The 27,187-nt window shown below is 33.0% G+C and overlaps 1 protein-coding gene across 2 annotated transcripts in view; it reads right to left on the reverse strand.

The window, feature by feature from the left end:
- Positions 1 to 27,187, reverse strand: part of SYT10 (synaptotagmin 10) — a 78,408-nt gene that overhangs the window by 13,188 nt on the left and 38,033 nt on the right. For both annotated transcript variants that reach the window (XM_074267214.1, XM_074267215.1), the window contains exons 3-4: positions 15,947 to 16,514; positions 1,218 to 1,338 (exon numbers count right to left, since the gene is read on the reverse strand). In XM_074267214.1, coding sequence (XP_074123315.1) covers positions 1,218 to 1,338; positions 15,947 to 16,514 — 689 coding nt within the window. The remainder of the gene's footprint in view (positions 1 to 1,217; positions 1,339 to 15,946; positions 16,515 to 27,187) is intronic.

A 27,187-nucleotide genomic window follows, 5' to 3' on the forward strand; every position in this document is an offset into this window, starting at 1 on the left:
TCTCAAGCTGTCTAGCCTATCTGCCAAGATGATTTTATTGGGTGTGCCCACTGCCCATGCTATACCTTCTTGGGGACACAGATAAGAGTTGGATGACAGGTGAACTTCAAAGAAAGTGGATAAGCAACCTGAAAAGGGTGTGGTCACAGCAGAGATTCTAGTTCTCATACTAGAGGTTCAGGTTCCCTCATAGTATTAAAAGCTAACTATAATATAAAGGAGATAAATCTCATAGGGTGTTTCATTGTTTTAAGCACCTACTTCCTAGAAGAGCATAAAAATAGTTACTGTTTCAAATTTAAATTTTTGTCAAGAAGTGCTTATGAACGTTTGTGTTATACATGTTGCTTTTGTATGGAAGAAATACATAGTTGTTTTGTACCTCAAAACAATTTACACTGAGTAATTTTCTATTCCCTTTTGGAGAAATCCCAGACATAGACCACACATAAATTAGGGCTCTCAGATGGGACATAATGAGAAAAAGAGCCTCTATATAGCTGTTTTAGGAATGAGCTTGGACTGCAAGTATGGATCCAAAGTTGAGAGTACCCTTTGAGAGAGAAAAGGGTCTAGCAGTAGATTGGGCTACCCAAAGTAGAAAGAACCAGAAGAAAGATGTCATCACAACAGGTTCAACATCCCTCTTTTTTATGAGTTAGACTCTCCTAGAATTAACCTAGTTCATGTAGATGGGTCCAGAGCTTGGGAAGCTTCAACAGGAAAACAGTGAGCACCCTAGCCTCCTGAGCTAACAATGGTTTCGTTGTTACCTTAAACTTTTACTCAAGTAGTTTATGTCTGGGAGAGTACCATAATTCTTCTCTGTTCAAATTTTTGTACTTTTGCTGCTAAGTTGGTTCATCAGCATACTATGAGAATTAATGAGTCAGTGTCGATAAAATAGAATGCCTCTTATAAAAAGAATTATGTAAATACAAATGATGATATATAATGATGAAAAAACATGCACACAGTTTCAAAGACAAAACAAAAATAGTAACTCTGGAAACACAGAACCATAGACTTGAAGTGGACCTTATATAGATGGCTTCCATTTTAAACAAAATTTATAATTTAATTTTCAGTTTCACTTCTTTTATTCTGCTTCAGAAAAAAGAACATATACTTAGTAAAATGACAGCTAATTATATAGACCAATGGCATGTTTTATTTTGAAGCAGGAATCTTGATATGATGATTAGATGTGTACATACCTGATGAACCTGTGATATCCATTGCCTTGAGATTTCTGCACTTGATGACTGTTAATGTCATGCGTCCAGCCGTAGGTAAATAACAAAGGGAAAACATGATTTCACCCAAATCTATGCTTTCCTAGAAAATAAAATACTGTTATATATTTTTTTCAAATATATCAATGCTTGGAACATCAAGTACTAGAAAAAATAAAATAATTGAATGGACTTTTTCTTACATGTCCACATCATTTAAAACTGCTTTAATTAGCAGTACTAGAAGTTTATTCAAGAGATCTATTCTGCCCAGAGTCAATGAAAGTAATCCAGAAGTAGAAGATGTGAAAAGTAATTTAGTTACAATATTATCATCAAGTTTTCATCTCAAAATTGACTAGGTTTTCTTAATATCTAAAGCTAAAACTATCAACAAAAGAACTCAATAAAAACATATATATATGTATGTGTATATATACATATGTACTATACACTACAATTTAAACCAAATTGACTAAATAAAAACAAAACTAGAATTCATCACCAGTACATTTTGATTATATAATCTTATAATTATATAAAATATATAATTATATAACTTAAGATAGTTATTAAAGATACTTTTGTAATATAAAATTATATGTTCTATCCAATATGTTTAAAAGTCTATTTCTATAATAGAGAATTACACTGTAAATTTTATTATTAATTTAAAGTATATTACTTGACAATTGCTATTAACAATATGAATTAAATAAACATAGGAGGAAAAAAGGCCAAAGTCTTATCCTCAAAGTGTTAGCTTTAAATGAAGCAGAATGAGACTAGCAAATTTTAAAGAAAGAAGGAAAATACTTTTGTCTTGTCATTTTCCAGGATGCCTTGAAGATTTGTCATCTTTGGAGCTATTTCTTTCTATTCCTTTTAAAGATATAGTTTGAAACTACTGTATATATAATTATAGTTTATTTTTCTGTTACTTCAGATAGAGTTTTCTATATTTTCTTGCATGCTAAATGATAATCATTTTAAGGGAATAATTTACTCATCTCTTTTTCAATTATACATGAACATCAGATATCTCAATTTTGTTAAATATAAATATTTCCTAAATTTACTTAAAGATAAAAGTATGAAAGGGAAAGTGATGTCCCTCAGGTGGTGGGGCATGTCCTGGGGGACTTTCCTAAGGGAAAGGCAGTGCTGAAGGATTATAAATTAAGCCTCATTGCTCCTTGCCTACTGGTGAATTCTTTTTTTTTTTTTTTTTTTAACTGAAACTACATTATAAAATAGGAGGGTTAAAAAGGAGTGTGTAATATGTCCTTGTCAAGATTACAGCTAGACCTCGGCAATAAGAGCCGAGAAAGAGATTCAAGGAATTAGAGTAGGAAATGAGGAAATCAAACTATCACTCCTTGCAGATGACATGATGGTATACTTAGAGAACCCCAAAGACTCTGCTAAAAATCTATCAGAAATAATTCAGAATTTTAGCAAAGTTTCAGGATACAAAATAAATCCACATAAATCCTCAGCATTTTTATACATCACCAAAAAAATCCAACAGCAAGAAACACAAAGAGAAATTCCATTCCAAACAAATGTTGAGAGTATAAAATATTTGGGAATCCATCTACCAAAGAATAGTCAGGAATTATATGAGAAAAATTACAAAACACTTACCACAAAAATAAAGTCAGATTTAAATAATTGGAAAAACATTCAGTGCTCTTGGATAGGCCGAGCGAATATAATAAAGATGACAATACTCCCCAAACTAATCTATTTATTTAGTGCTATACCAATCAGACTCTCAAGAAGCTATTTTAATGACCTAGAAAAAATAACAACAAAATTCATATGAAAGAATAAAAGGTCGAGAATTGCAAGGGAACTAATGAAAAAAAAAATCAGATGAAGGTGGTCTAGGTGTACCTGATCTAAAGCTATATTATATAGCAGCAGTCACCAAAACCATTTGGTATTGGCTAAGAAATAGACCAGTCGATCAGTGGAACAGATTAGATACAAAGAACAAAAAAGGGTACATCTATAGCAATCTAGTCTTTGACAAACCCAAAGATACCAACATTAGGGATAAAAATTCATTATTTGGAAAAAAACTGTTGGGAAAACTGGAAATTAGTATGGCAGAAATTAGATATGGATCCACACTTAATACCATATACCAAGATAAGATCAAAATGGATCCATGATTTAGGTATAAAGAATGAGATCATAAATAGATTAGAGGAACAGAGAATAGTCTACCTCTCAGACCTGTGGAGGAGGAAGGAATTTATGACCAGAGGAGAACTAGAGATCATTATTGACCACAAAATAGAAAATTTTGATTACATCAAACTAAAAAGTTTCTGTACAAACAATACTAATGCAAACAAGATTAGAAGGGAAGTAACAAATTGGAAAAATATTTTTACAGTTAAAGGTGCTGATAAAGGTCTCATTTCCAAAATATATAGAGAACTGACCCTAATTTATAAGAAATCAAACCATTCTTCAATTGATAAATGGTCAAAGGATATGAACAGACAATTCTCAGATGATATTGAAATTATATCCACTCATATGAAAGAGTGTTCCAAATCACTACTGATCAGAGAAATGCAAATTAAGACAACTCTGAGATACCACTACACACCTGTCAGATTGGCTAAGATGACAGGAACAAATAATGATGAATGTTGGAGGGGATGTGGGAAAACTGGGACACTGATACATTGTTGGTGGAGTTGTGAAAGAATCCAGCCATTCTGGAGAGCAATTTGGAGCTATGCTCCAAAAGTTATCAAACTGTGCATATCCTTTGATCCAGCATTGCTGCTATTGGGCTTATATCCCAAAGAAATACTGAGGAGGGGAAAGGGACCTGTATGTGCCAAAATGTTTTTGTAGTGGCTAGAAACTGGAAGTTGAATGGATGTCCATCAATTGGAGAATGGTTGGGTAAATTATGGTATATGAAGGTTATGAAATATTATTGCTCTGTAAGAAATGACCAGCAGGAGGAATACAGAGAGGGTTGGAGAGACTTACATCAACTGATGCTGTGTGAAATGAATAGAACCAGAAGATCGCTGTACACTTCAATGTTGTATGAAGATGTATTCTGATGGAGTGGATATCTTCAACATAAAGAAGATCCAACTCACTTCCAGTTGATCAATGATGGACAGAAACAACTACACCCAGAGAAGGAACACTGGGAAGTGAATGTAAATTGTTAGCACTACTGTCTATCTACCCAGGTTACTTATACCTTCGGAATCTAATACTTAATGCGCAACAAGAAAATGGTATTTACACACATATATTGTATCTAGGTTATATTGTAACACATGTAAAATATTTGGGATTGCCTGTCATCAAGGGAAGGGAGTAGAGGGAGGGAGGGGATAATTTGGAAAAATGAATACAAGGGATAATGTTATAAAAAAAATTACTCATGCATATATAATGTCAAAAAATTTTATAAAAAAAAAAAAGATTACAGCTAGAAATAAGAGGAAAGTTACCACACTGGACTCTGACAAAGAAGGGAATTCCCAGGAGAGTGAGAGCAAAAGAAGAAGGAGAGATTGATAAATTCAAGTGAAGAAAGAGGTGACCTTATTTTGGAGGTGAAAGAGATATTTCTGTGGTTGAAGAAAAAGGTTCCATGAAGGGTGATATGGACCTTCAATTGTAGAATTGTACTCAGATATGGGCTTGGAAAAAATTAGTCATCCTCCCTGGGAAGTGGGTAGAATTTGAAATTCTTAGAGGCAACTGGACTAGAGAAATGGGTTTGGACACTGAGAGTAAGGAAATAGAGAAGAAATTTTGAGTCAAATAGGGAAGGAAGGTGACCAGAGGGAGAACATAATATAGTAAGTAAATATATTCTGGGATCTCTTGGGTATAAATGGGATGAGGTGAGGATGGAAGTCTGCTCTGAAGCTCTGCATTCTACCAGTGGCAGGAATTGGAATTTTTTTGGGTATAGCACAATTGAAAAATGGGATATGATCAGTGTGAACTCTCCAGCACAATGGCAAAAACTATTTAGAGGGGAAAGCAGAATGGAGAGCTCTCAAGTTTTGATTCAATGAGGAATGTAGAGAATTGAGAGGGACTAGATAAGCATAGGGCTTTGGAACTAGAGAATAAGTAAACAGGAAAATCCTCTCAGGAAAAGAATGCAAAACAATTAAAATAAAAGAACTAATGAAAAGAACTAATTGAAGGGGAAGAGAAAGAGGAAGAATCTACTTGTCTAAGTTAAAAAGAAAAAAGAGGAGGAAGAATTAAATAAAAAGGAAAAAAAAACTGGAAAGAAAAGGGAACTATTAAACAAAATACCAAAGGGAAAAAGAGTAACAAATGGAATTGGGAGTTTAGAGGTGAGGAGAAAAAAACTAATGAGAACAGAGCCAGCATAAAAAAAGTAAAGTAAGTAAAAAGATATAGCTCCATATTTATGGAAGAAGAGGAGAGAAATCATAACTTTAAAAAATATTATTAAAAACAGATGGAGGAATACATAAACATAACTCATAACTTTAAATATGAATGATAAAATAATCTAACAAAATGAAAAAGAGTGACAGATTGAATAAGAAAACAAAATCTTACAATCTGTTGCTTATAAGAAACACATAAAACAAAGACATACACAAAACTAGGGAATGAGAAAAAAATATTATTCTATCTCTGCATCAAAAAAGCTGGAGATGCCATAATGCTATCACAGAAAGAAAAATCAAATATTAAAAAAAGGGATAAAGAAGGAAATTATATTATGCTGAAAAGAACCACAGAAAACAGAATAATAATACTTAATTTTTATTCTCCAAATTCCATAGCACCCAAATTCATCAATGAAACATTAGCTGAATTGTAACATTACATAAACAGTAACATATGACAGGACACTTCAATGTTCTTTGAATAATTATGGCTAAGTCTACAGAAAGATAAACAAAAAGGTAAATATACATTTGAACAATTTGCTAAGGAAACTAGAACTAAAAGACTTATAGAATCTTTTACAGAATATTTATTTCTCAGTACTGTTGAGGTTGGGAAGCGGGACCAGGGTTTCATATTACATCAGTATGACATGGAACTTTCACAAAAATTGACCATGAATTAGGGCACAGAGATATTGAAAAAAATGTAAAAAGAAATATCCTTCAGGACTATGATGCAATTAAAAATGGTCATTTGTTCAGACGACTCAGTCTCCTAAAGGGAAACTTAACAATATAAAATTAAATAAGAAGCAGGTCAAAGAACAAAGGAATACAAAGAATCAATGAATAATTATGTGAAATAAAATTATAATAATAAAGCATGCCATAATTTCTGAAATATAGTTAAATCAATCTATTTGGGGGGGAATCATATCCTTACAAATAAACATTAACAAAATAAAAAAAGATAATATTTAATGAACTGAATGTACATATAAAAATTAGGAAATCAGCACATAAACTTTTAAAAAAGCATGTAGAAATGATGGGGGTGAATCCTGAAACTGTCCAAACTCTTCTCTGAAAGAAGCCCAAAGGGGGAATGACATAAACTGAGATCTTTTGGGGGGACTGGATGTGTGTCCCCTTCTGAGGAGCTCCCAGACCCTGGGAAAAGCCGGCAAACCCCCATTTAAGTGGTTTCATTCAATTGGAGATCTTGGTCAATCATCTTCCATTGAATTGCCACAAACAAGTGGCTTGAAACTCCCAATTAAGTAATCTCATTCAATTTTAAATTGAATTGAAAATTGGTCTCTCAGGAGTTGGCCCCTGTGTCCAGGCTTAAAGATCAAAGCAAACCCCAATATATCTAGGGCTACATGCCCAGATATTTTTGTAGATATCCTAAAATAGGACCTTGCCCACTGTTAAGATATCTTCTTCTCAGTGTCAACCATTGCTATCTTCCTAACAGGATCTTGCCACTAAGAAGTCGGTTTTCCTGGCTTCTCAGTACCAATAAATCCCTTTTTGCCACACAGATTTTGGGTTTGCAAATTCTTTTGCATTGGCCCTGCACCTCCGATCAGAGGGGATTTCCTACCCCAATTCTTGCACCTCATCACAACTACCACTAACCTCACCAAAAAGAGACAGTAAAAATAGGAGAAATATATAAACAGCAAACAAAAAACTTCCATAAAATGATTATAAATAAAAAAATAAAAATAAAATCCTAACAGCTAGGGTTTTAAATAGATGAATATAATTGATAAATCTTTAGGCACTCTAATTTAAAACAAGAAAATAGAGGAGCAAATCAATAAAATACCTAAAGAGCAATCCACAACAAAACCAGAAAAAAATAAAAGAAATAGTCAGAATATATTGTGCAATTATGTGCTAACAAAAGCAAGAACATAAAATAAATTCAGGAATATATTCAAATATCTTGCCAAAAGATCAGGCAAGACATTACATAATCCAATCACAGAACAGGAAATAAAACTACTTTTTAAGTCAAAGAAACAAAGTACTGGGCATATACATATACATACACACACACATATATATATAATGGAATTAAAAAAATTTTAAATATAAAATATACATGGAAAAGGGGGATGAAGAGGGTAAAAAGGAGTATGTAATAGTTCTTAGTCAAGTCTAGGGCTACCTTCTAGTGAGAAGAGGGTTTATTATTTATTCTTTAAAAATGAAGAAAGTAAGCAACCTATCAAAATCTCTTTGGGAGACAAATATAGTCCTAATGCCTAAACCATTGAAAGATAAAACACAGAAGGGAAACTATGAGCCAAAATCATTAATGAATATTTATTTCAAAATATGTAAACAAAATCCTTTCTAAAACACTATAGCAATTTATCCAAAAAATAATTCATTATGGATGAATGTTGGATTTATGCCAAGAGTGGAAGGATGATTCAACAGTAGAAAAACAATCAAGATAAATCAGCACATTAAAATATTCTAGACTACATGATTATCACAGAGGCTTAGAGGGATCACTTTTAATATTATAAAAAGCATCTAAAGAGGATGAAGAAAGCCAAGAAGTTGTTTGAGCTCTCCCTAATTTCCCCTGGGAACAATGTTAAAATCAAATTTCTAAATGAATTCTGGAGCAACAGATCCCACAAAAAAATGGAGTGAAACCAATTTCCAGCTTAAGATTTTAGGATTTCAGGAAAGATCTGTCTTATGCAGGCAAAATGAGAGTGTAGTATAGTACAGATGGTAACTGGAGCAAGCCAGTCAGAGACTCTTAGCCACAGCACAGATCAGCAATCAAGAACTCTTGGTCCTGGCTCAGCAGGCTAGGGGTACAGCAGGATAGCTGTGAAGCCTCCAGCCACAGTACAGAAGGCAAATGATCAGCTATGATTAGGCTAGGCACTCCAGTATAGTTGGCAAGCCACAAATACCTCAGGCCCTTGTGCAAGAAGCAAATGACAAGGCCCCCAGCACAAAATTCTTGGGACAGTTCCCTTTGTGCCCCAGGAACAGAGCTCAACTTTTACAAAGGAGGAAAAAAACCAAAAAGAGCCACAAGCATGGAAAGCTACTATAGTAATAAGGAAGATCAAAATACAAACACAGCAAATCAAGGAAAAAAATACAAGTGGCCAGAAAGAAACGATTCAAATATCAGGGAGTCACAATCAGGATTACACAAGAAATTGGCAGCTACAACATTAAAAGGACTTGTGATCATGGAACATGCTATTCTGGAATCCAAAGCAGCAAGAATCATAATTAATCATTACACGTCAAGGGGAAAAGTGGCCACTCAGTGAAACAGAAGGATTTCAAGCTTTCCTTGGGAGAATACCAGAAATAAATAAAAATTTTGATCTCCAATATCAAGACCCAAGAGAAGCATAAGTGGGGGGAAGAAAATATAAGGGATTTAATAGAATTAAACTATTTAATCCATACATGGGATGATGATACCTGTAATTTAAAAAACTGATATCATTAATAGTACAGCTACAAGGAACATATGTAGACAGAGAGAGTGTGTGTATATGGTGAATTTGAGGTAATGGAATAAAAGAAATTAAGGGAGAAGAAGAGAAGATACAGAAGGAAAGAAGAGATAGAATGGTATAAAATATTTTACATGAGGAGGCACAAAAGATGGAAGGTTGGGTGATGAATACCATTTGAACTTATTTTCATTAATATTGATTGGCCCAAATGAGTTATAATTTACATAATAAGTTGAATATAGAAATCTATCTTATCCAACAAGGAAGTAGGAAAAAAAGATATTAAGTAAAGGCGATCAGAACTGACAGAAAGGAAGGCACATGAAGAGAGGTGGTAGATAGAAACCAATACTGGTGAGGAGGGAAAGCGTGAAAGGAAAAGAAGATTAATATGAGGAAGAATAGGATGGAAAGAAATACACAGATATTAATGATAACTATGAAAATGAATGGGATGAACTCTCCTATAAAATGGAAGCAGATCACAGAGTAGATCAAAAAACCAGAATCCTACAATATGTTGTTTACAAGAAACATACCTGAAGCAGAGTAAAGTTAAAGGGCTGGAGCAGAATGTTTCAACTAAGGTGAAAAAAAAAAAAACCAGGGTAGCAATTATGATATCAGACAAAGTAAAAGCGAAAATAGACTTAATTAAAAGAGATAAGGAAGGAAACTAAATCTTGCTGAAAAGTACTATAGATAATGAAACAATATCAATATGAAATATATGTGCACTAAGTGATGTAGCATTCAAATTCTTAAAGGAGAAGTTAAGTGAGTTACAGAAAGAAATAGACAGTAAAATTATTCTAGTAAGTGAACTCAACTGTCTTTTTTCAGACTTGATAAGCCCAACCAAACAATAAACAAAGAAATTAAGGAGGTAAATAGAATATTAGAAATCATAAGTAAATTAAAAGAGTAAGGAATTGTCTACTTGTCAGAGCTATGTGAAAGGGAAAAAAATTCATGAGCAACCAAGAAATAGAAAGCATTATAAAACACAAAATAGCTGCTTTTGATTATATTAAATCAAAAAGCTTTTGTACAAACAAAACTAATACAACCATCATTAGAAGAAAAGTAGAAAGCTGAAAAACATTTTTAACAGCAAAGATCTCTGATAAAGGTCTCATTTCTCAAATAAAGAATCTAGTCAATTTTATAAGAGTATAAGATAAATGGTCAAAACCCTAAACTCTAAATGGTCAAAAGATATAAGCAGACAGTTTTCAAATAAAAAAAATCAAAGCTATCTAAAGGCATAGAAAGAAATGGTCTAAATAAATTTTGATTAGAGAAATGCAAACTAAAACAACTCTGAGGTGCCACCTCATACCTATCAGATTGGCCAATATGACAAAAAAAGAAAAGTGATAAATGTTGGAGAAGATGTGGAAAATTGGGAAACTAATGCATTGTTGGTATAGCTGGGAACTGATCCAACTATTCTGGAGAGCAATTTAGTATACCCAGAGAACAACCAACCTGGGCACAGGTTGATCTAAAAATACCATTATGAGCCCAGAGAGGTCATAAAAAAAGAAAAAAAGAACCTATATGTGCAAAAATATTTATAGTAGCCCTTTTCATAGTGGCAAAAATATTAGAAACTGAAAAGATACCCATCAGTTGGGGAATGGTATGAATGTAATGGAATACTATTGTGCAATAAGAAATGGTGAATAGGCAGATTTCGGAAAAACCTGGAAAGACTGGTACAAATGCAAAGTGAAATGAGCAGAATCAGGAAAACATATACAGTATCAGCAACATTGTGTGATGATCAACTGACTCAGCTCCTAATGTAACAGTGAATCAAGACAAGTGCAAAGGATGTATGAAAAATAATGTTATCCATAACCAGATAAAGAATTGATGGATTCTGAATACTGATTCAAGCATATTTTTTCCCATTTACTATCTCCTTTCTTGTATTTTTTTCTTTTAATCTGGTTCTTCTTTCACATCTGTAATTAACATGGAAATGTTCTATATGATAACACATGTATAAATTATGTCAAAATGCCTATCATCTTTGGAAGAATGTCGGGGAAGCAGGAAAGGAGTAAAATTTGGAACTCAAAATGAATGCTGAAAATTATCTTTACATGTAATTGGAAAAAATAAAACACTATTTAATACAAAAAGTATCTGAAACTAACAAAGCAATAAACACACATAATAAGGATACATTAGAATCTTTTTCAAAAAATGTGAGTGAAGAAGGGACACCCATTCCTCTATTATTTGATTATAGTTCTGAAAATGAAAACAACAGCAAGACAAGAGAAAGAAATTAAAGGCATAAATAAAGGTAAGGAAAACAAAACTATTCCTCTTTGGTGATGATATTTTAGTAAACTGGAAAAATCTAAGAGAGGTGACAAATGTACTAATAGAGGCAATTAACAGCAACAGCAATGTTGAAGTTCACAAAATAAGCCTTCAAAAAGCAACTACATTTCTATACAACAATAACAAAAATCAAGTGGTGAAACTAGAGAGAGAAATCCCATTCTAATTAACTACAAAATGCATAAAATGTCTGGGGATCAATCTACTAAAGGCCATAAAAGACATATATTGATTCAATTACAAATTGCTCCTTAAAGAAATAAAGAACTTAAATAGCTGGAGGAACACTTGGTATTTATGCTATGTCAATCATATTATCAAGGAATAGTATGATGATATAATAAAATTCATTTGGAAAAACAAAAGATTTAGAATGTCAAGGGAAATGAGAAAAAGAGGTAGAGAGAAAGGGAGAATAGCATTTACAAATCTTAAGCTATATTATAAAGCAGTAGTCATCAAAGCCAACCAGAATTGTTTTTTTCTTTTTTTTTTTTTTAATACAGAAATAGATTAATGGAACAGACTAAAGAAAGGAGAATAAGAAACAATGGATCTTTTGTAGTACAGTCTAAGTGGTAAAATGAAATGGTAAACAGAGATAAAGACAAAGAATAGAATTAGAGTTTTGTGAAATAAAGCTTTATTTTTTTATAACACTCTTTACTCCCTTCCCCCGACTGCTGCCTTTTTGCTTTACTTAGAAAATGTCAAAAGGCATACTTCTCATCAATTATCCACAGAAGGATCAGAAACTTAGCTAGAAACTTCAGACAATAATAGGTTTGCAAATTCTTCATAAATATCACATTTGATTCTCAAAAAACCTGTGAGGTAGGTGCTATTATTTGTCCAGGCTCACACAACTAGTCAGTGTCTGAGGATAGATTTCTATCCATTAGGAAGCCAATCCCAAATATTAAAAAGGAATGATATTGGGCAGCTAGATGGAGCCAGAAACACCTGAGTTCAAATTTTGCCTCAGACACTTAATATTTAGTAGTTGTGTGACCCTGGGCAAGTCATTTAACCCTAATTGCTTCTCAAACCCCACCCCCTGAAACAAAACAAAAACAAACAAAAAAAAGGGACTGAAAAGTGTTTCTTATCCTTCTGTGTCCTAACCTCCCATTCTTTCCCCATTTTTATTTCTGGTCACTCTATATCACTCTTTGTTGGAGTCTTTTCAGTTGACCACATGAGTCACTTAGGCATAGAAGAATACTTCCTTCTACTTCCTGGTAAAATATGAAAATGAAAGGAGAAAGGTTCATAATTCAACTTGTTTTCCCCCTTTTTTTCTTTTATCACTAGGAAATTTGGCTTCTAACCTCATCACTTAGCCTGAAAATTATCTCTAAATTTATCTAAAATTATCCCTGATCTCTAAATGATCAAATATCCAGTTAAATCAATAAGCAGTTGTACCTACTATAAGCCAGGCATTGTTGTAAGCAGTGCATATGAGTATAGAAAGGTATAGCCCCTACTATAAAGGAGTTCACTTATCATTAGAGGTAATATGCAACACTTATACATACAACAATTATGTGCAAATAAGATATTTAGTCATTCAGTAATTATTTATTTAGTACCTGCTACATTACAGATACCATGACATGCCAAGTTCTAGGGTCCTCCTCAAGGATATAAAATAATAAAAGAGACAACATGGAAATAACTATGTATAATCAAGCTATATGGAGGATAAATTGGAAATAATCAATGGAAGGAAGGCATTAGTATTAAGAGAGATTGGGAAAGATTTCCTATGCAAGGTGGCATTTTAGCTGGAACCTAAATAAGCAAAGAAAGCCAGGAGACTGAGATGAAGAGGGAGAACATTTCATGAATGACAGACAGTGAGAGAAAATGCTCAGAGTGTGGAAATAGACTGTCTTGTTCATGGAGGGCAGTGTCTCTGGATCACAGAGTATACAGAAAAGAATTAAGAGAATACTTATAATTATTATAATCATTATTATTATGAGTGAGTCTGTAAATGAAAATATTATTTATAGTTTGTAGGACACAGACAATTGAAATATATTCTTAAGTTATTTCTACAAGATTATGGATATACAACAGCCTTTAGAATGATGTTATGGAAGCAATATGTTATTGAAGAAGAAAGAGACTCAACCTTTAACATTAAAATAGATTCTTTGTAGATATCTAAATGGATATTTAAAAAAAATGGTTTGAGACACTTTTTTCTAAGAGTATATGAATGATAATGTAAAAACTATATAATTCAATAAGCCTATACATATATATATATATATTTTTTACATATATATGAAATGTGATTCCTTTCCATAATTCCTTTTCATATCTTGGTCTATTATAAAAACTGAAAATGAAATTTCAACAATTCACAATGCTGTTGTCCTAAAACATTTTGATTCAACTCATAAAGTTCATAAGTATTAACTGCAATCAATCTATATTATTTATACTAAAATAATAAATACTGAATGTAAGCATAATAAAGAAGCACACTTTCAAGGATTTTTAGATTAAAAAAAACCTTTTTGATTTTCTTTGTTTCTAATTATTTATGATCCTGAAGAATACCAGTATTTAAAAACTCATTAAGATTGATAAACATGATTTTTATATCATTTTAGTTTATTTTAATAATATTTTATTTTTCCAATTACATTTTAAAACAAATTTTAACATTCATTTAAAAACTTTTTAGACTTTTGAATTTTTTCCCTTTCTCACTTCTCTCCTCCCTAAAATGATAAACAATTTGACATATATTATATGTGTATAATCATGTAAATCATATTTCCATAGTAGTCATGCTGTGAAAGGAGAAACAGAACAAAAGAAAAAATACCCACTTAAAATATTAAAGTGAAAATAGTATTCTTCAATCTGCATTGAGACTCCATCTTTTCCTGGTTGGGAAGAGCAATTTTCATCATGAGTCCTTTGAAACTGTCTTGGATCCATGCATAACCTGTATCAGATTACTAGCCTTCTCAGAGAATGGGTGAGGGAGAGAATTAAAAATTCCTGAATTTAAAAAAATGTCAAAATTATTTTGTAAATGATTTCTTAGAAGAGTTGTTATTCATAACTGAGAACAGCCAAGTTATTTACAACTGTAAATATCATCATGCCATCATACAATATTTTGTTATTACTGTATACAGTGTTTTCCTAGTCTTACTCACTTCACTTTTTTATCAGTTCATGTAAGTCTTTCTAAGTTTTTCTGAAATCTGCTTGCTTGCCATTTCTTGTAGCACAATAGTATCCCATTACATTCATATATCTTGATTTGTTCATCCATTTCATAATTGATGGGAATCCTCTCATCTTTGTCACCAAAGAAAGAGCTAATACAAATATTTTTGTACAAGTCGGTCCTCCCCTTGTCCCTTTAAAAAAAATCTCTTTGGGATACACACCTACTACTAGTATTGCTGGATTAAAAAGTATGCACAGTTTTATATTCCTTTGGGCATAGGATAAATATACTTTTAAAGTAGATCTGCTAGATTATAAAAGTAAAAAACAAAAATCAAACAAAGTCAACTGTTGTATATTTCAAGTTTATACATGTATTTCACTTACATTAAACTTTTACAGGAATTGTCCCTATAAGGGCCCAGAAAGCTCCCTACCCTGGAAGTTCAATGTAGCTCTCATAAAATGACCACTCCCTTTGATTGGCTAGTTCCTTCAGAATCTTCATTTTAAAGAGGATATTCAAAGCCTCCATTCCTTTGTTCCTTTCCAGACATCTCTTGTGATTCTCTTTTCCCACTTTCTCTACACTGACTGCTAGCTGAGTCACTCTCCCTTTCTCCCTTATTCCTAATGTCCTGCATGCATAGTACTTGGCACATTGTATGTACCTAAGTCATTGTTGATTGACTTCCTTCCCCTCTCATTTTTATATGACATCAAAAGTTAGCAAGATTCTCAAACACAAAACAACTGCCAATAAGTTTTTTAAATTAACATTAGATATATCATGCTATAATAATAATATTAAAAGTTTTAAAATTTCTCTTCTCTACATAATTTTTCTACAAATTTTAAGGGTATTTGGTGTAATATATAAATTATTTTTAAATAGACAGCTTGTATTGAGTGAGATCAAAGCTTCACAAAAAAGTGTTATGTATTATTATAGGGACCTAGTTTTTTTTTTAATATATCACTCTCATGATTATATCATTCAATGATTCCATAAAAACTCTCATTGAATAGCCTCCTAAAATATAAGTATATAATAACCGTATTAGGGATATTTTGATAATTGTTTATTTTTTTCATTCAGTTCAAAGGTAACAAGTAAATATCATTTCAAAAGTTCTGATATTGTAATGTAACATTTTACTGGTAATGAATACATTAGGAAATAATTACTTACGGTAGTTGCACAATGGATATCTTTCCACACTGTAGCTTCCCTGGAAAGATCAGAGACTTCAAAAAAATTATCCAGAATCACTTCCCCAATCATGTCATGTCTAGAAAATCTGTCAAAATCATATATACTTAAGTGTAGTTTTCTGTTGCTCAGTTGATCGTAGGCTACAGGAAATTGAAAGGTTTCTTCAAATAAGGGATTTAAAGTCTTTCTGTGTACTCGGGTCTGAAACTTCTTTTTCCTATCTGGAAGAAGATATATTTTCACATAGGGGTCAGATGTTCCTGTAAAGTCTTTCGCAGGTAAATCTAAGGCTTTGATAATATTAACAACAAGTAGTTCGTTTTCGTAATCATATTGGAGAGTAAAGTTAAGTTTCCCACAAGTTTTGACATCTTCTTTCCTGCTGCTCTCAGAGTCAACTGACTTCTGTTTATAGAGCTCAGGTTTTATTCTCCCAATGCTGGTAGTTGTCTGTCCCCTCCATAAAACTGGTTCTATGCCCATAGAAAAATCAACACTGGACACTTGTTTTTGCCTTGGTAGATGTCTCCTGAAGGAATTATGCCTGCATATACACACAAACACATGCACACACACACACATACATAAACACTGCTTAGGTTATCTAGAGAAAAAGATACACAAATATAATTTTCCCCCCATCTTTTACATAATTAAACAATTTTTTAAAAGCAGAACTATGATAGGCTAACAATTTACAAAGAAATTCATCTAGAGATTTTTTTTTTCTTTTTACAAATCACACCCACACATGTATCCTTCTACATGTTTTTTGGAACTTTGCATAACAATTCTTGTTAGGAACACTTGTCATCCAAATGTGAAGATTCAAATGAACTATTCAAGTTTGAAATTTTGTGATTTGGATATATCTAAAGATAGATAGTGGGGGACAAGGAGGGTCCCCAAAGAATGTCTACTTGAGATTAGTGGTACTTTCTGTGTCTTATCCCCTAAACTTATATATCTTGTGAACCTTTACTTACATGTTTACCTTTAAGTTAGTAATAAAAAGCTAGTTCAAATAAAATACATTTAATAAGAAAAGTAGCAACAAAGGAATTCCCCCATAATTCCTTTATATATTCTTGCATAAATATATACATTAATGGAAAGAATGGGTGTAAGTAGGGAACACATGTAGCCAAGATGTGTATGTAGAATGATACACATACAAGGAATAATTATAATTACAGCACACATAAAGAAGGGCAATGAACACCTTCATTGATGAAGAGTCTTTTTGCAATAATGCTATTTTTGCTGCTTCCATTGGTAGTTGCTGGTAGATGTTGTCATCTAGAAACTGTCACATCAGATATATTTTGCTAGATATTCCTTGGCTATATTCAAAGTCCTGAGCTTTTGGTTCAGCTGAAATAATAATAAAGATGATGATGGTGGTGGTGGTGATGATGATGATGATGATGATAGGTTGGTGGCAGAATGGATGGAACATTGGACATGGAAAACTTGAGTGAAATTCTGGCCTCAAATACTAGCTGTATGTCTTTAGGCAAGTCTTTTAAGTTCTGTTTGCCTCAGTTTCCTCATTTATAAAGTAGATATAATAAAAGCACCTACCTTTGTGAAACTTTATTTGGTATCATTTATTACTTATTATTTGAGAATTGAGAATTTCAGAATTATTTGAGAATGCTTGGAATCAATACTTAAGAATTTGATTTTAAGAAATGCAAATTAAGACAACTCTGAGATATCATTACACACCTGCCAGATTACCTAAGATGACAGGAACAAATAGTGATGAATGTTGGAGGGGCTGTGGGAAAACTGGGACACTGATGCATTGTTGGTGGAGTTGTGAAAGAATCCAACCATTCTGGAGAGCAATCTGGAATTATGCCCAAAAAGTTATCAAAATGTGCATACCCTCTGACCCAGCATACTACTACTGGGCTTATATCCCAAGGAAATACTAAAGAAGGGAAAGGGACCTGTATGTGCCAAAATGTTTGTGGCAGCCCTTTTCATAGTGGCTAGAAGCTGGAAGATGAATGGATGTCCATCAATTGGAGAATGGTTGGGTAAATTATGGTATATGAATGTTATGGAATATTATTGCTCTGTAAGAAATGACCAACAGGAGAAATACAGAGAGGCTTGGAGAGACTTACATCAACTGATGCTGAGTGAAACGAGCAGAACCAGAAGATCATTATACACTTCAACAATGATACTGTATGAGGATGTATGCTGATGGAAGTGGATATCTTCAACATAGAGAAGAGCTAATCCAATTCCAATTGATTAATGATGGACAGAATCAGCTACATCCAGAAAAGGAACACTGGGAAATGAGTGTAAACTGTTATTTTTACCTTCTGAATCCAATTCTTCCTGTGCAACAAGAAATTTGGTTCTACACACATATATTGTATCTAGAATATATTGTAATATATTTAACATGTATAAGACTGCCTGCCATCTGGGGGAGGGGGTTGGGGGAGGAAGGGAAAAAAATCTGAACAGAAGTAAGTGCAAGGGATAATGTTGTAAAAAATTACCCATGCATATGTACTGTCAAAAAAAAGTTATAATTATAAAATTGGAATTGAATTCGCTCTTCTCTATGTTGAAGATATCCACTTCCATCAGAATACATCCGCATACAGTATCATTGTTGAAGTGTATAATGATCTCCTAATTCTGCTCGTTTCACTCAGCATCAGTTGATGTAAGTCTCTCCAAGCCTCTCTGTATTCCTCCTGTTGGTCATTTCTTATAGAACAATAATATTCCATAACATTCATATACCATAATTTACCCAACCATTCTCCAATTGATGAACATCCATTCATCTTCAAGCTTCTAGCCACTATGAAAAGGGCTGCCACAAACATTTTGGCACATACAGGTCCCTTTCCCTTCTTTAGTATTTCCTTGGGATGTAAGCCCAGTAGTAGCACTGCTGGGTCAAAGGGTATGCATAGTTTGATAATTTTTGGGCATAATTCCAGATTGCTCTCCAGAATGGTTGGATTCTTTCACAACTCCACCAACAATGCATCAGTGTCCCAGTTTTCCCACAGCCCCTCCAACATTCATCGTTATTTGTTCCTGTCATCTTAGCCAATCTGACAGGTGTGTAATGATATCTCAGAGTTGTCTTAATTTGCATTTCTCTGATCAGGAAATAGTTTTAATTTCATCATCTGAAAATTGTCTGTTCATACCCTTTGACCATTTATCAATTGGAGAATGGCTTGATTTCTTATAAATTAAAATCAATTATCTGTATATTTTGGAGATGAGGCCTTTATCAGAACCTTTAACTGTAAAAATTTTTTCCCAATTTGTTACTTCCCTTCTAATCTTGTTTGCATTAGTTTTGTTTGTGCAGAAACTTTTTAATTTGGTGTAATCAAAATTTTCTATTTTGTGATCAATAATAGTCTCTAGTTCTCCTTTGGACACAAATTCCTTCCTCCTCCACAAGTCTGAGAGGTAAACTATCCTATGTTCCTCCAATTTATTTATGATTTCGTTCTTTATGCCTAAATCTTGGACCCATTTTGATCTTATCTTAGTATGTGGTGTTAAATGTGGGTCCATGCCTAGTTTCTGCCATGTCTGCCCCTAGTTTCATGAGTTTATTTTTCCTAATCCAGGGCAGTGTGGGTAATTCAGTCCTTAGAATGACAGGACTTATGTCTGCCAAGGGCCCACTAGGTAGATAGCACCTGCTTCTCTGGGGGTAAATACCTGGTAGTAATATTTGCGAACCTCTTGATCTAAAACTGCATTGGCAATCTCCTGCCATTCTGATGGAGTCTGATAGACTCCAAAAGACTTGGGTGGATGTGACTGAGTCCTCTACCTAGAAGTCATTACCCAGTGGCACTAAGGATAATATTTGGCAGAGCCTTCTGTCATTCCAGGTCCAACTGAAAGGTGAAAGACTTTCATGTGACCTCATAAATGGGGGAAAGGAGATCTATGAAGTCAGGAATATGTTGCCTCTAAAATGCAAACTTTGCCTACTAGATATTGTGCTCCATTAATATCAGTGGGGGATGTGAGAGACAGTAACTTATCTCATAATGGCACAGGGATGTCCCTGCCTTGACGAGTCCATGTCCACACTGTGAGGGAACTTGTATTTTATGGGGAGTATTTCCCAACTACAATGGGCCAGCTGTCCAATCATAGCCATGAGATGGGCCTAGACAAGTTCAAAGATGGAACATCACAATTATGATGTCATATAAGTAGCATCATCTGCAGAATCTTTCTGGTACTGGGAGGTGTAAGGCCTGGTGACCATGGTCCATGGGCAATTGCATGGCTGTTCAGAGACCAGTAAAAAGGACATTACCAAGAGGAACTTAGTAGTTGAGTCCAAGTATTCCAAAGATAAAAGCAGCATAATTAGCAAATTGTATTATGTATTAACCAAAATTCACATCCAGATATTCAATGTCAAATTAGGAGAAACCATCTAGGTGTGGCTTGTGAAAATTCTGGCCCTGTGATATGAAAATTTCAGACAAAATGCAGACTTCCACAGTCCCTGACCAATAGAACATTAAAAGGGTGCTGATAACTTTGAAATACAACTTTGAAGTTTTAGCAATAACTTTGAGGTGATTTGGATATATTAATGATCTAAGGTAGCACAGATAGGAGTTTATTATAAAACATTCCTCAAGTACTCTTCCATCTTTGAAGGATCCATGATTCTTGAAAGCTCCAAACTCCAAACCACAGCTACATCTGCTTTATGCATTGTTTATCTTTGTATTCCTTTGCTATTTGTCCTTACATCCATTGTAGTATTAAAGTATGATTGCTACCCTATTTTCCATTCCCAATTATGGTCTTTCATGCATGGAAAGTACCCCCAAAACCAGGGTATACCTGCCTTTGTTTCATGATTTTATAAATGATTATCAATTTAAGGGAAGAGAAAGAATCAAATGAAGGAGATTTTAAGTAAGGAATTAGTTCTAAGCAAAACAAACCTTAAAGATGTATAAAAATAATTAGAATTATTTCTGGGGTGGTAAAGGATAAAAAGCTGAGAGGGTGCTCATAAATTGGGGAATGGGTGAACAAGCTATGGCATATGAATGTGATGAAATTTTATTATGCCAACCTCTTCTCAGAGTAATAATTAGCCAGTATACCAGAGATCTAATGAGACGTGGCACTCAGCTGCTGATAAGGAGATTAAGGACTCAAAATGAAGAGAAAGACAATTTTTTTTTAAATAACCAATGTGGAAGTGAACTATACATGTTTGTAATGGGTTTTATTGTCTCATGTATTTTCAAATTTAGAGGGGAGAGAGGGCTGGGGGAGCAGGAAGGCAGATGTTAACAGATTACAATAATTTTAAAAAGAGACAAAAGGTAAGCAACACTTGCTTAGCACTAACAAAAAGTCTCTCAAGTTCTACTGTCTTTTCCTCTCAATCAACCAAATCAATAAACATTTTTTTAAACATCTACCATGAACCAGAATCCTGTGCTAAACTGGGGGAAAATAACAACAAAAAAGGCAACCCCTGCCCTCAAGAAGCTTACAATCTAACGGGGGAGATAACCTGCAAATAATATATACAAAAGAACCTATTTAATATTAAAAGGAGATACTTTAAAGAAAGAGAACATTAGACTTAAGAAACATTAGGGAAAGGTTCCTTTACAAGATGGGATTTTAACTGGGACTTAAAGGAAGTTAGAAAGTCAGTTGGCAGAGCAGAAAAGGAGACCATTCTAAGCATGGAGGAAAGCTAGAGCAAATATCTTACACAGAGAATGGAGTGCCTTGTTCTTAGATAGCCAGAATCAAAGAATACATGTTGAAAACCAAGTCTAAGATGACTGGAAAGGTAGAAGGGATTTAGATTATGAAAGGCTCTGAATGTCAAACAGCATTTTATATTTGATCCTGAAGCAATAGGAAGCCACTGAAGTTTACTAGATAGTGGGGGTAACATAACTAAACTTGCATTTTAAGAACATTATTTTAGTGGATGAATGATGGATAAAGTGGAGTGGAAGAGACTTGAGACACACTGACCCACCAGCAGGTTACTGAAGTAATTCAGGCATGAGGTAAGACGAGTCTATTAGAGAGGTAGCAGTGTCAGAGGAAAGAATGGAACATAATCAAGAGAAATTGCACGGTAAAATTATCAAAGAAAGTTACTCTAATATTCTAGAAGCATAGGGAAAATAGAAATTGAAAGAATTCACTGATCATCATCTGAAAGAGATCCCAAAATGAATAGGCAGAGGAATATCATAGCCAAATTTCAGAGCTCTCTCCCAGGAGAAAGTACTGCAAGCAGCAGAAAAAAAGAAACAATTAAATTATCATAAAACTACATTTAGAATACACAGGATTTTCCATAGTAAAGAAGCAGAGAGCTTAGAATATGATATTCCAGAAGGCACATGGGTTAGGTTTAAAAGAATCACTTAGCCTGCAAAACTGAATACAATCCTTCAGGGGGAAAAGTGGATATTTAAAAAGTAAAAGACTTTCAAGCATTCCTAATTAAAAGACTAGAGATGAATAAAATATTTGATCTCCAAAGATAGTACTCAGGCAGAAATGTAAAAAAACAAAAAACAAAAACAAGGAGAAAACAATAGATTCAGTAAGGTTAAACTGTTTATAATTCTATATTACAAGATAATAAAAAAGAAGTTAATGAGGTAAAAAATTCTGGAAAGGTCATATGTGACAGATCTTTGAAAAATATTAAAGGGGAAAAGAAAAGGAATATTCTTTTCCTCCATAGTACATGTCACCTATTCAAAAACTGACCATATTTTATCAACAATGAAAACATCAATAATGATGATATACGGTCAGTTTTTGAATAGGTGATATGTATTAAATAGATTAAAAATAAACTAGAAATTAATCTAATCCTAAAAAGTAAGTGGGTCAAAGAACAATCATAGAAACAATCAATAATTTCATGAAAAAGAATGACAACAATGGTAAAACATGACAAAATTGATGGAATGTAGCAAAAGCAGTACTTAGGGGAAAATTTATATCTCTAAATGCTAAAAATAAAAAGAGGGCATGTAATTTAAAAAATCTAAAAAAAGAGCAAATTTAAAATTCCCAGTTAAGCAGCAAATTGGAAATCCTGAAAATCAAAGGAGAAAAGTTTTAGAATTGAATTGAAAATATTGAAAGTAAGATAATCACTGAACTAATAAATAGAATAAAAGCAGGTTTTATGGGAAAAAACCCCAATAAAATAGGTAAACCATTGATTAATTTGATTTTTAAAAAGAAAGAATAAATTCAAATTAATGTTATCAAATATGAAAGGATGACTTCATCAACAAATAAGAGAAAATCAAAGCAACTGTCTAATTAGTCTTTTTGCCCATAATGTGTCAATAATATGACAATGTAAATTAAGTGAATGAGTATCTACAAAAAATATAAATAACCCAGATAAACAGATTCACAAGCAAATCCACCAAATATTTAAATAACAATTAATCCCAATACATAAACTATTTGAAAAAAAAAGGCAAAAAAAAAAAAAAAGAGTTCAAGCAAATTCCTTTTATAAATCAAGAAAAGCCAAAACAGAGAAAAGAAATTATAGACCAATTCCCCTAATGAAGATTGATGTAAAAATTTTAAATAAAATACTAGCATAAAGATTACAACAATATGGCATGAAAAATCATACATTACTAACTACCAGGTGGGATTTCCAGCAAAAGTTCAGGCCATTACTATTAAATACTGTACTAGAAATGTGTGCTATAGCAATAAGATAAGAAAAAAAATAAAGAATAAGAATAGGCAACGAGGAAACAAAATTATCATTATTAGCAAATGATATGATGGTAAACTTAGAGTAATCCTAGGAAGTCAACTAAAAACTACTTGAAATAGGGCAAGCTTCTCTGAGTCTCAGTTTCTTAATCTGTAAAATGAAGGAATTGGATTGAATGATTCCTACTTCCTCTAAATACTATGATATGGATTTGATTATTGGCTATTCATTCTCTATAAAATGTTAGGCTCATGAATTTAATTGAATGTGGTTAAAATGCTATTATACAGTCAAATATAATCTTTGTTTTATCTAACAAAACATTATGACAATCATACAATAACTATGATTATTAAGGTGTATCTCAATTATAAAGTAACAATATTTCCTGGAACAATTTCTACCCAAAGTTTGAGCACACAAAGGGTCTTTAAGCAGCAGAGTTGAGATTAAAATTCAGGCCCTTTGCATACAAAACCAGTATTTATTCAATTTCTCCAAAACTAGTAATTGTTTTTTAATACCTCTGAATATAATAGTGCAGCTGTACATCCTTGTCCACTGGGAATCAAAGTTTACTGAGAGTATTATCATTTTTCAGCTAGCCCAAGTTAGTCATTTACTGGGATAGTAGGACCATATTTGTCCTCTTATATAGCTGCTATAAATAAAAAGTAATGAAAAAACTTAAGTCTATTCATGACTTGCTTTTCCCCAAATTTTTTTTTCCATCTCAAACTGTCTTTAAAAATTTATATTTCCTTAGTGAGTTTACAAGAGATTTCTTACAACCTTGTAAATTAGGCAATGGAAATATGGATATTCCCAGTTTATGGATAGGTGATCTATATGATTTAAAAGAGTAAATGTTGACTTGAGTTCACTTAGATATTAGGGGGAAAGAATCAAAAATGTAGGCTAGTGGATTTTTTCCCTACTACACCACACTACCTCTATAATTCAGAGTATCTTTAGATGTAATGTAATCGTCCTCTTCAACTAAACCAGTAATTGCTTTTGAATACTTCTGAATATAACAGTGCAGCTGTACATCCTTTCCTACTGGGAATCAAAGTATAGTAAAAGTGTTATTCTAATGGAGCCAGTGCCCTAATTACACAGTACTTGTGATATGTTCTAAGTCACAGTTTAGTGTGTCAGTTAACTGAAGCTTTAATTATTACAGTGCTTTACCATTTCCATGACAACACATCCCGTTTGTTGGTAATGACAATGGTATGACTATTACTCTTGCCCAAATAAAGTATAAGCCAATCAAAATGCAGGGAGTTTTACCATTACAATTCTCTCCTACTGTTGGATCCTGATAAAGGATAAGTCAAGCACTCTACCCATTGCAGAAGGGAGAAACTAGCCTTTGCCTTTGTTACCATCTTTGACATCTTTGAGATAGCTAGTTTGCATGAAAATTACTTGACCATGATTAGGAACCATGTTATACACTCGATGCAAACATTACACTTTAAACCAGGCTCTAATTAATGGAGAAAAAATCCAACAGGAAGCTCTTTACAACCTCAGTTGAAAAAACATCCCTCAAATGAACTTTACAATTGGGAAGAATATACATTGTCCAAAAGGTATGATACTCATAAACAGAAAAGGACATGGAAAGCATCCCACCAAAGAAATATATCTGCAATTTTTCATAGGATGAAAGGATTCAGAAGTAAAATGGATCAAAAGATCACAGACTTACAGATGAAAGGGGTCATCTAAGCTCATCTAGTCCAATCCCTTATTTTCAGGTTAGGAAACTAAGACCCAGAGAGTGATGCAGAGTTTAAGTGCCAAAGTGACACAGAGTCTAGTAAGAGAGACAGAGCTGGAATTTGATTCCAGGTCCTCTGATTCCATTCTTCTAATAAACATAACAATTTCAATAATAAACACAAATAATTTTACTTTTATTTGCTGTTTTCCTCAGGATTCACAGTTCATTACACTAAAAATACCTCATATATTGTTTGAGCAATTACAGAAAAAGAAAAGTTCAGTTATATTCTACAACATTATTTACTCTCAAAAAGACAGTCACCAACACCCATTTTAATGACTTTCATTCAGCCTGGTACTTCAGAAAATCTGTGAGCTCAGCAACTAGGCCAGTAATCCATCAATGCCCACCCAGGGTAGTAACTTTCTTCCATGAATTTGTGTGTTACTCACACTTCCACATGACTCACCCACTCCTCAATTTCCTACACGCTGACTTCTGTTCCTATTACTCAACTAAAACTGTCACAAGTTTTCCAAATAAAATCACTTTATCTCAGTCTTCATTTCTTTCCTAGTGCAACACCTGGCACAACACCTGGCATTCTTGAACAACCTTTTCAATTTTCTTGTGTGTGATGTTCCACAAGATTCTGTCCTTAACTTGTTTCTCTGTTATATTTGAATTGAAATATCTTTTGATAGTGAAACATATCACCTTCATTTTCTTTTTTTTTATTCTTATAAATATCTTTATTAAGTCAATTATGGAAATGAAAAACCATGGATCACCTTCATTTTCATATACATTTCATAGCCTTGCTCATAATTCATAAGCTTTTAAAATATTTGTTTTCATTTTGTAAAGTTAGTGATGAGAGGAATATAATTTACTTTCAAAAAGTTATAATTTTGAGACAAACATCTAATTTGGTATAATTATGAAGTTAACTTCATGTTATAAACTTAACTGTTTTATCTCTACATTTTCTTCCTCTTGCAATTTTATTGGTTCACCTGTTTCAAAATCTATGCAAGTGACTCCCAAATATCTCTCTCCAGTGCTTAAATCTATCTTTTATATCTCTCCTCTATTTTCCACTTGAACTAACAAAATGATGAAACTATCTCTTCATCACATTATAATTGCAAATAGATGATTCCTTTCAATGTATTTATCATTGTTTGCAAAAATACTGAATTAAATAGATAAGTTTCTCAATATTAGGTACTTATGATTTTACATTATTCTGTACTTCTACAAATCTTGTTTACTCTTCAATTTGCATTGTTAATAAGTATATTGAACATAACTTTTCCTATTAATTACAAAGACTACTTAGTATCATTGTATTTTCATTGGACCTATGATTACATCAGCATAAAAAGCTCCTAATGAGGCTCCATCCCTTCAGTTCACAGTTGCCTGAGTCACCCAAGGGTTCTGACTTAGAGTCACATTGCTAGTATGGATCAGAGACAAGACTTAAACTCCAAGGGTTCTCTTTGTCCACTATGCCATGTTATTTCTCGATATAGCACAAACACTTGCTTTCTATCAATCACAAAAAGAAATTTATCTTGCTATGTAAGTTAGTCATGATTGCCTAGAAAAAACTCCATGAAATGGACTCCATGACAATCTAAATCAAATCACCAGTAAATCCAGAGCAAAACAGAGGAGCAGATCTCTC

This window comes from Sminthopsis crassicaudata, chromosome 5 (assembly GCF_048593235.1).
Source record: "Sminthopsis crassicaudata isolate SCR6 chromosome 5, ASM4859323v1, whole genome shotgun sequence".
NCBI lineage: Eukaryota > Metazoa > Chordata > Mammalia > Dasyuromorphia > Dasyuridae > Sminthopsis > Sminthopsis crassicaudata.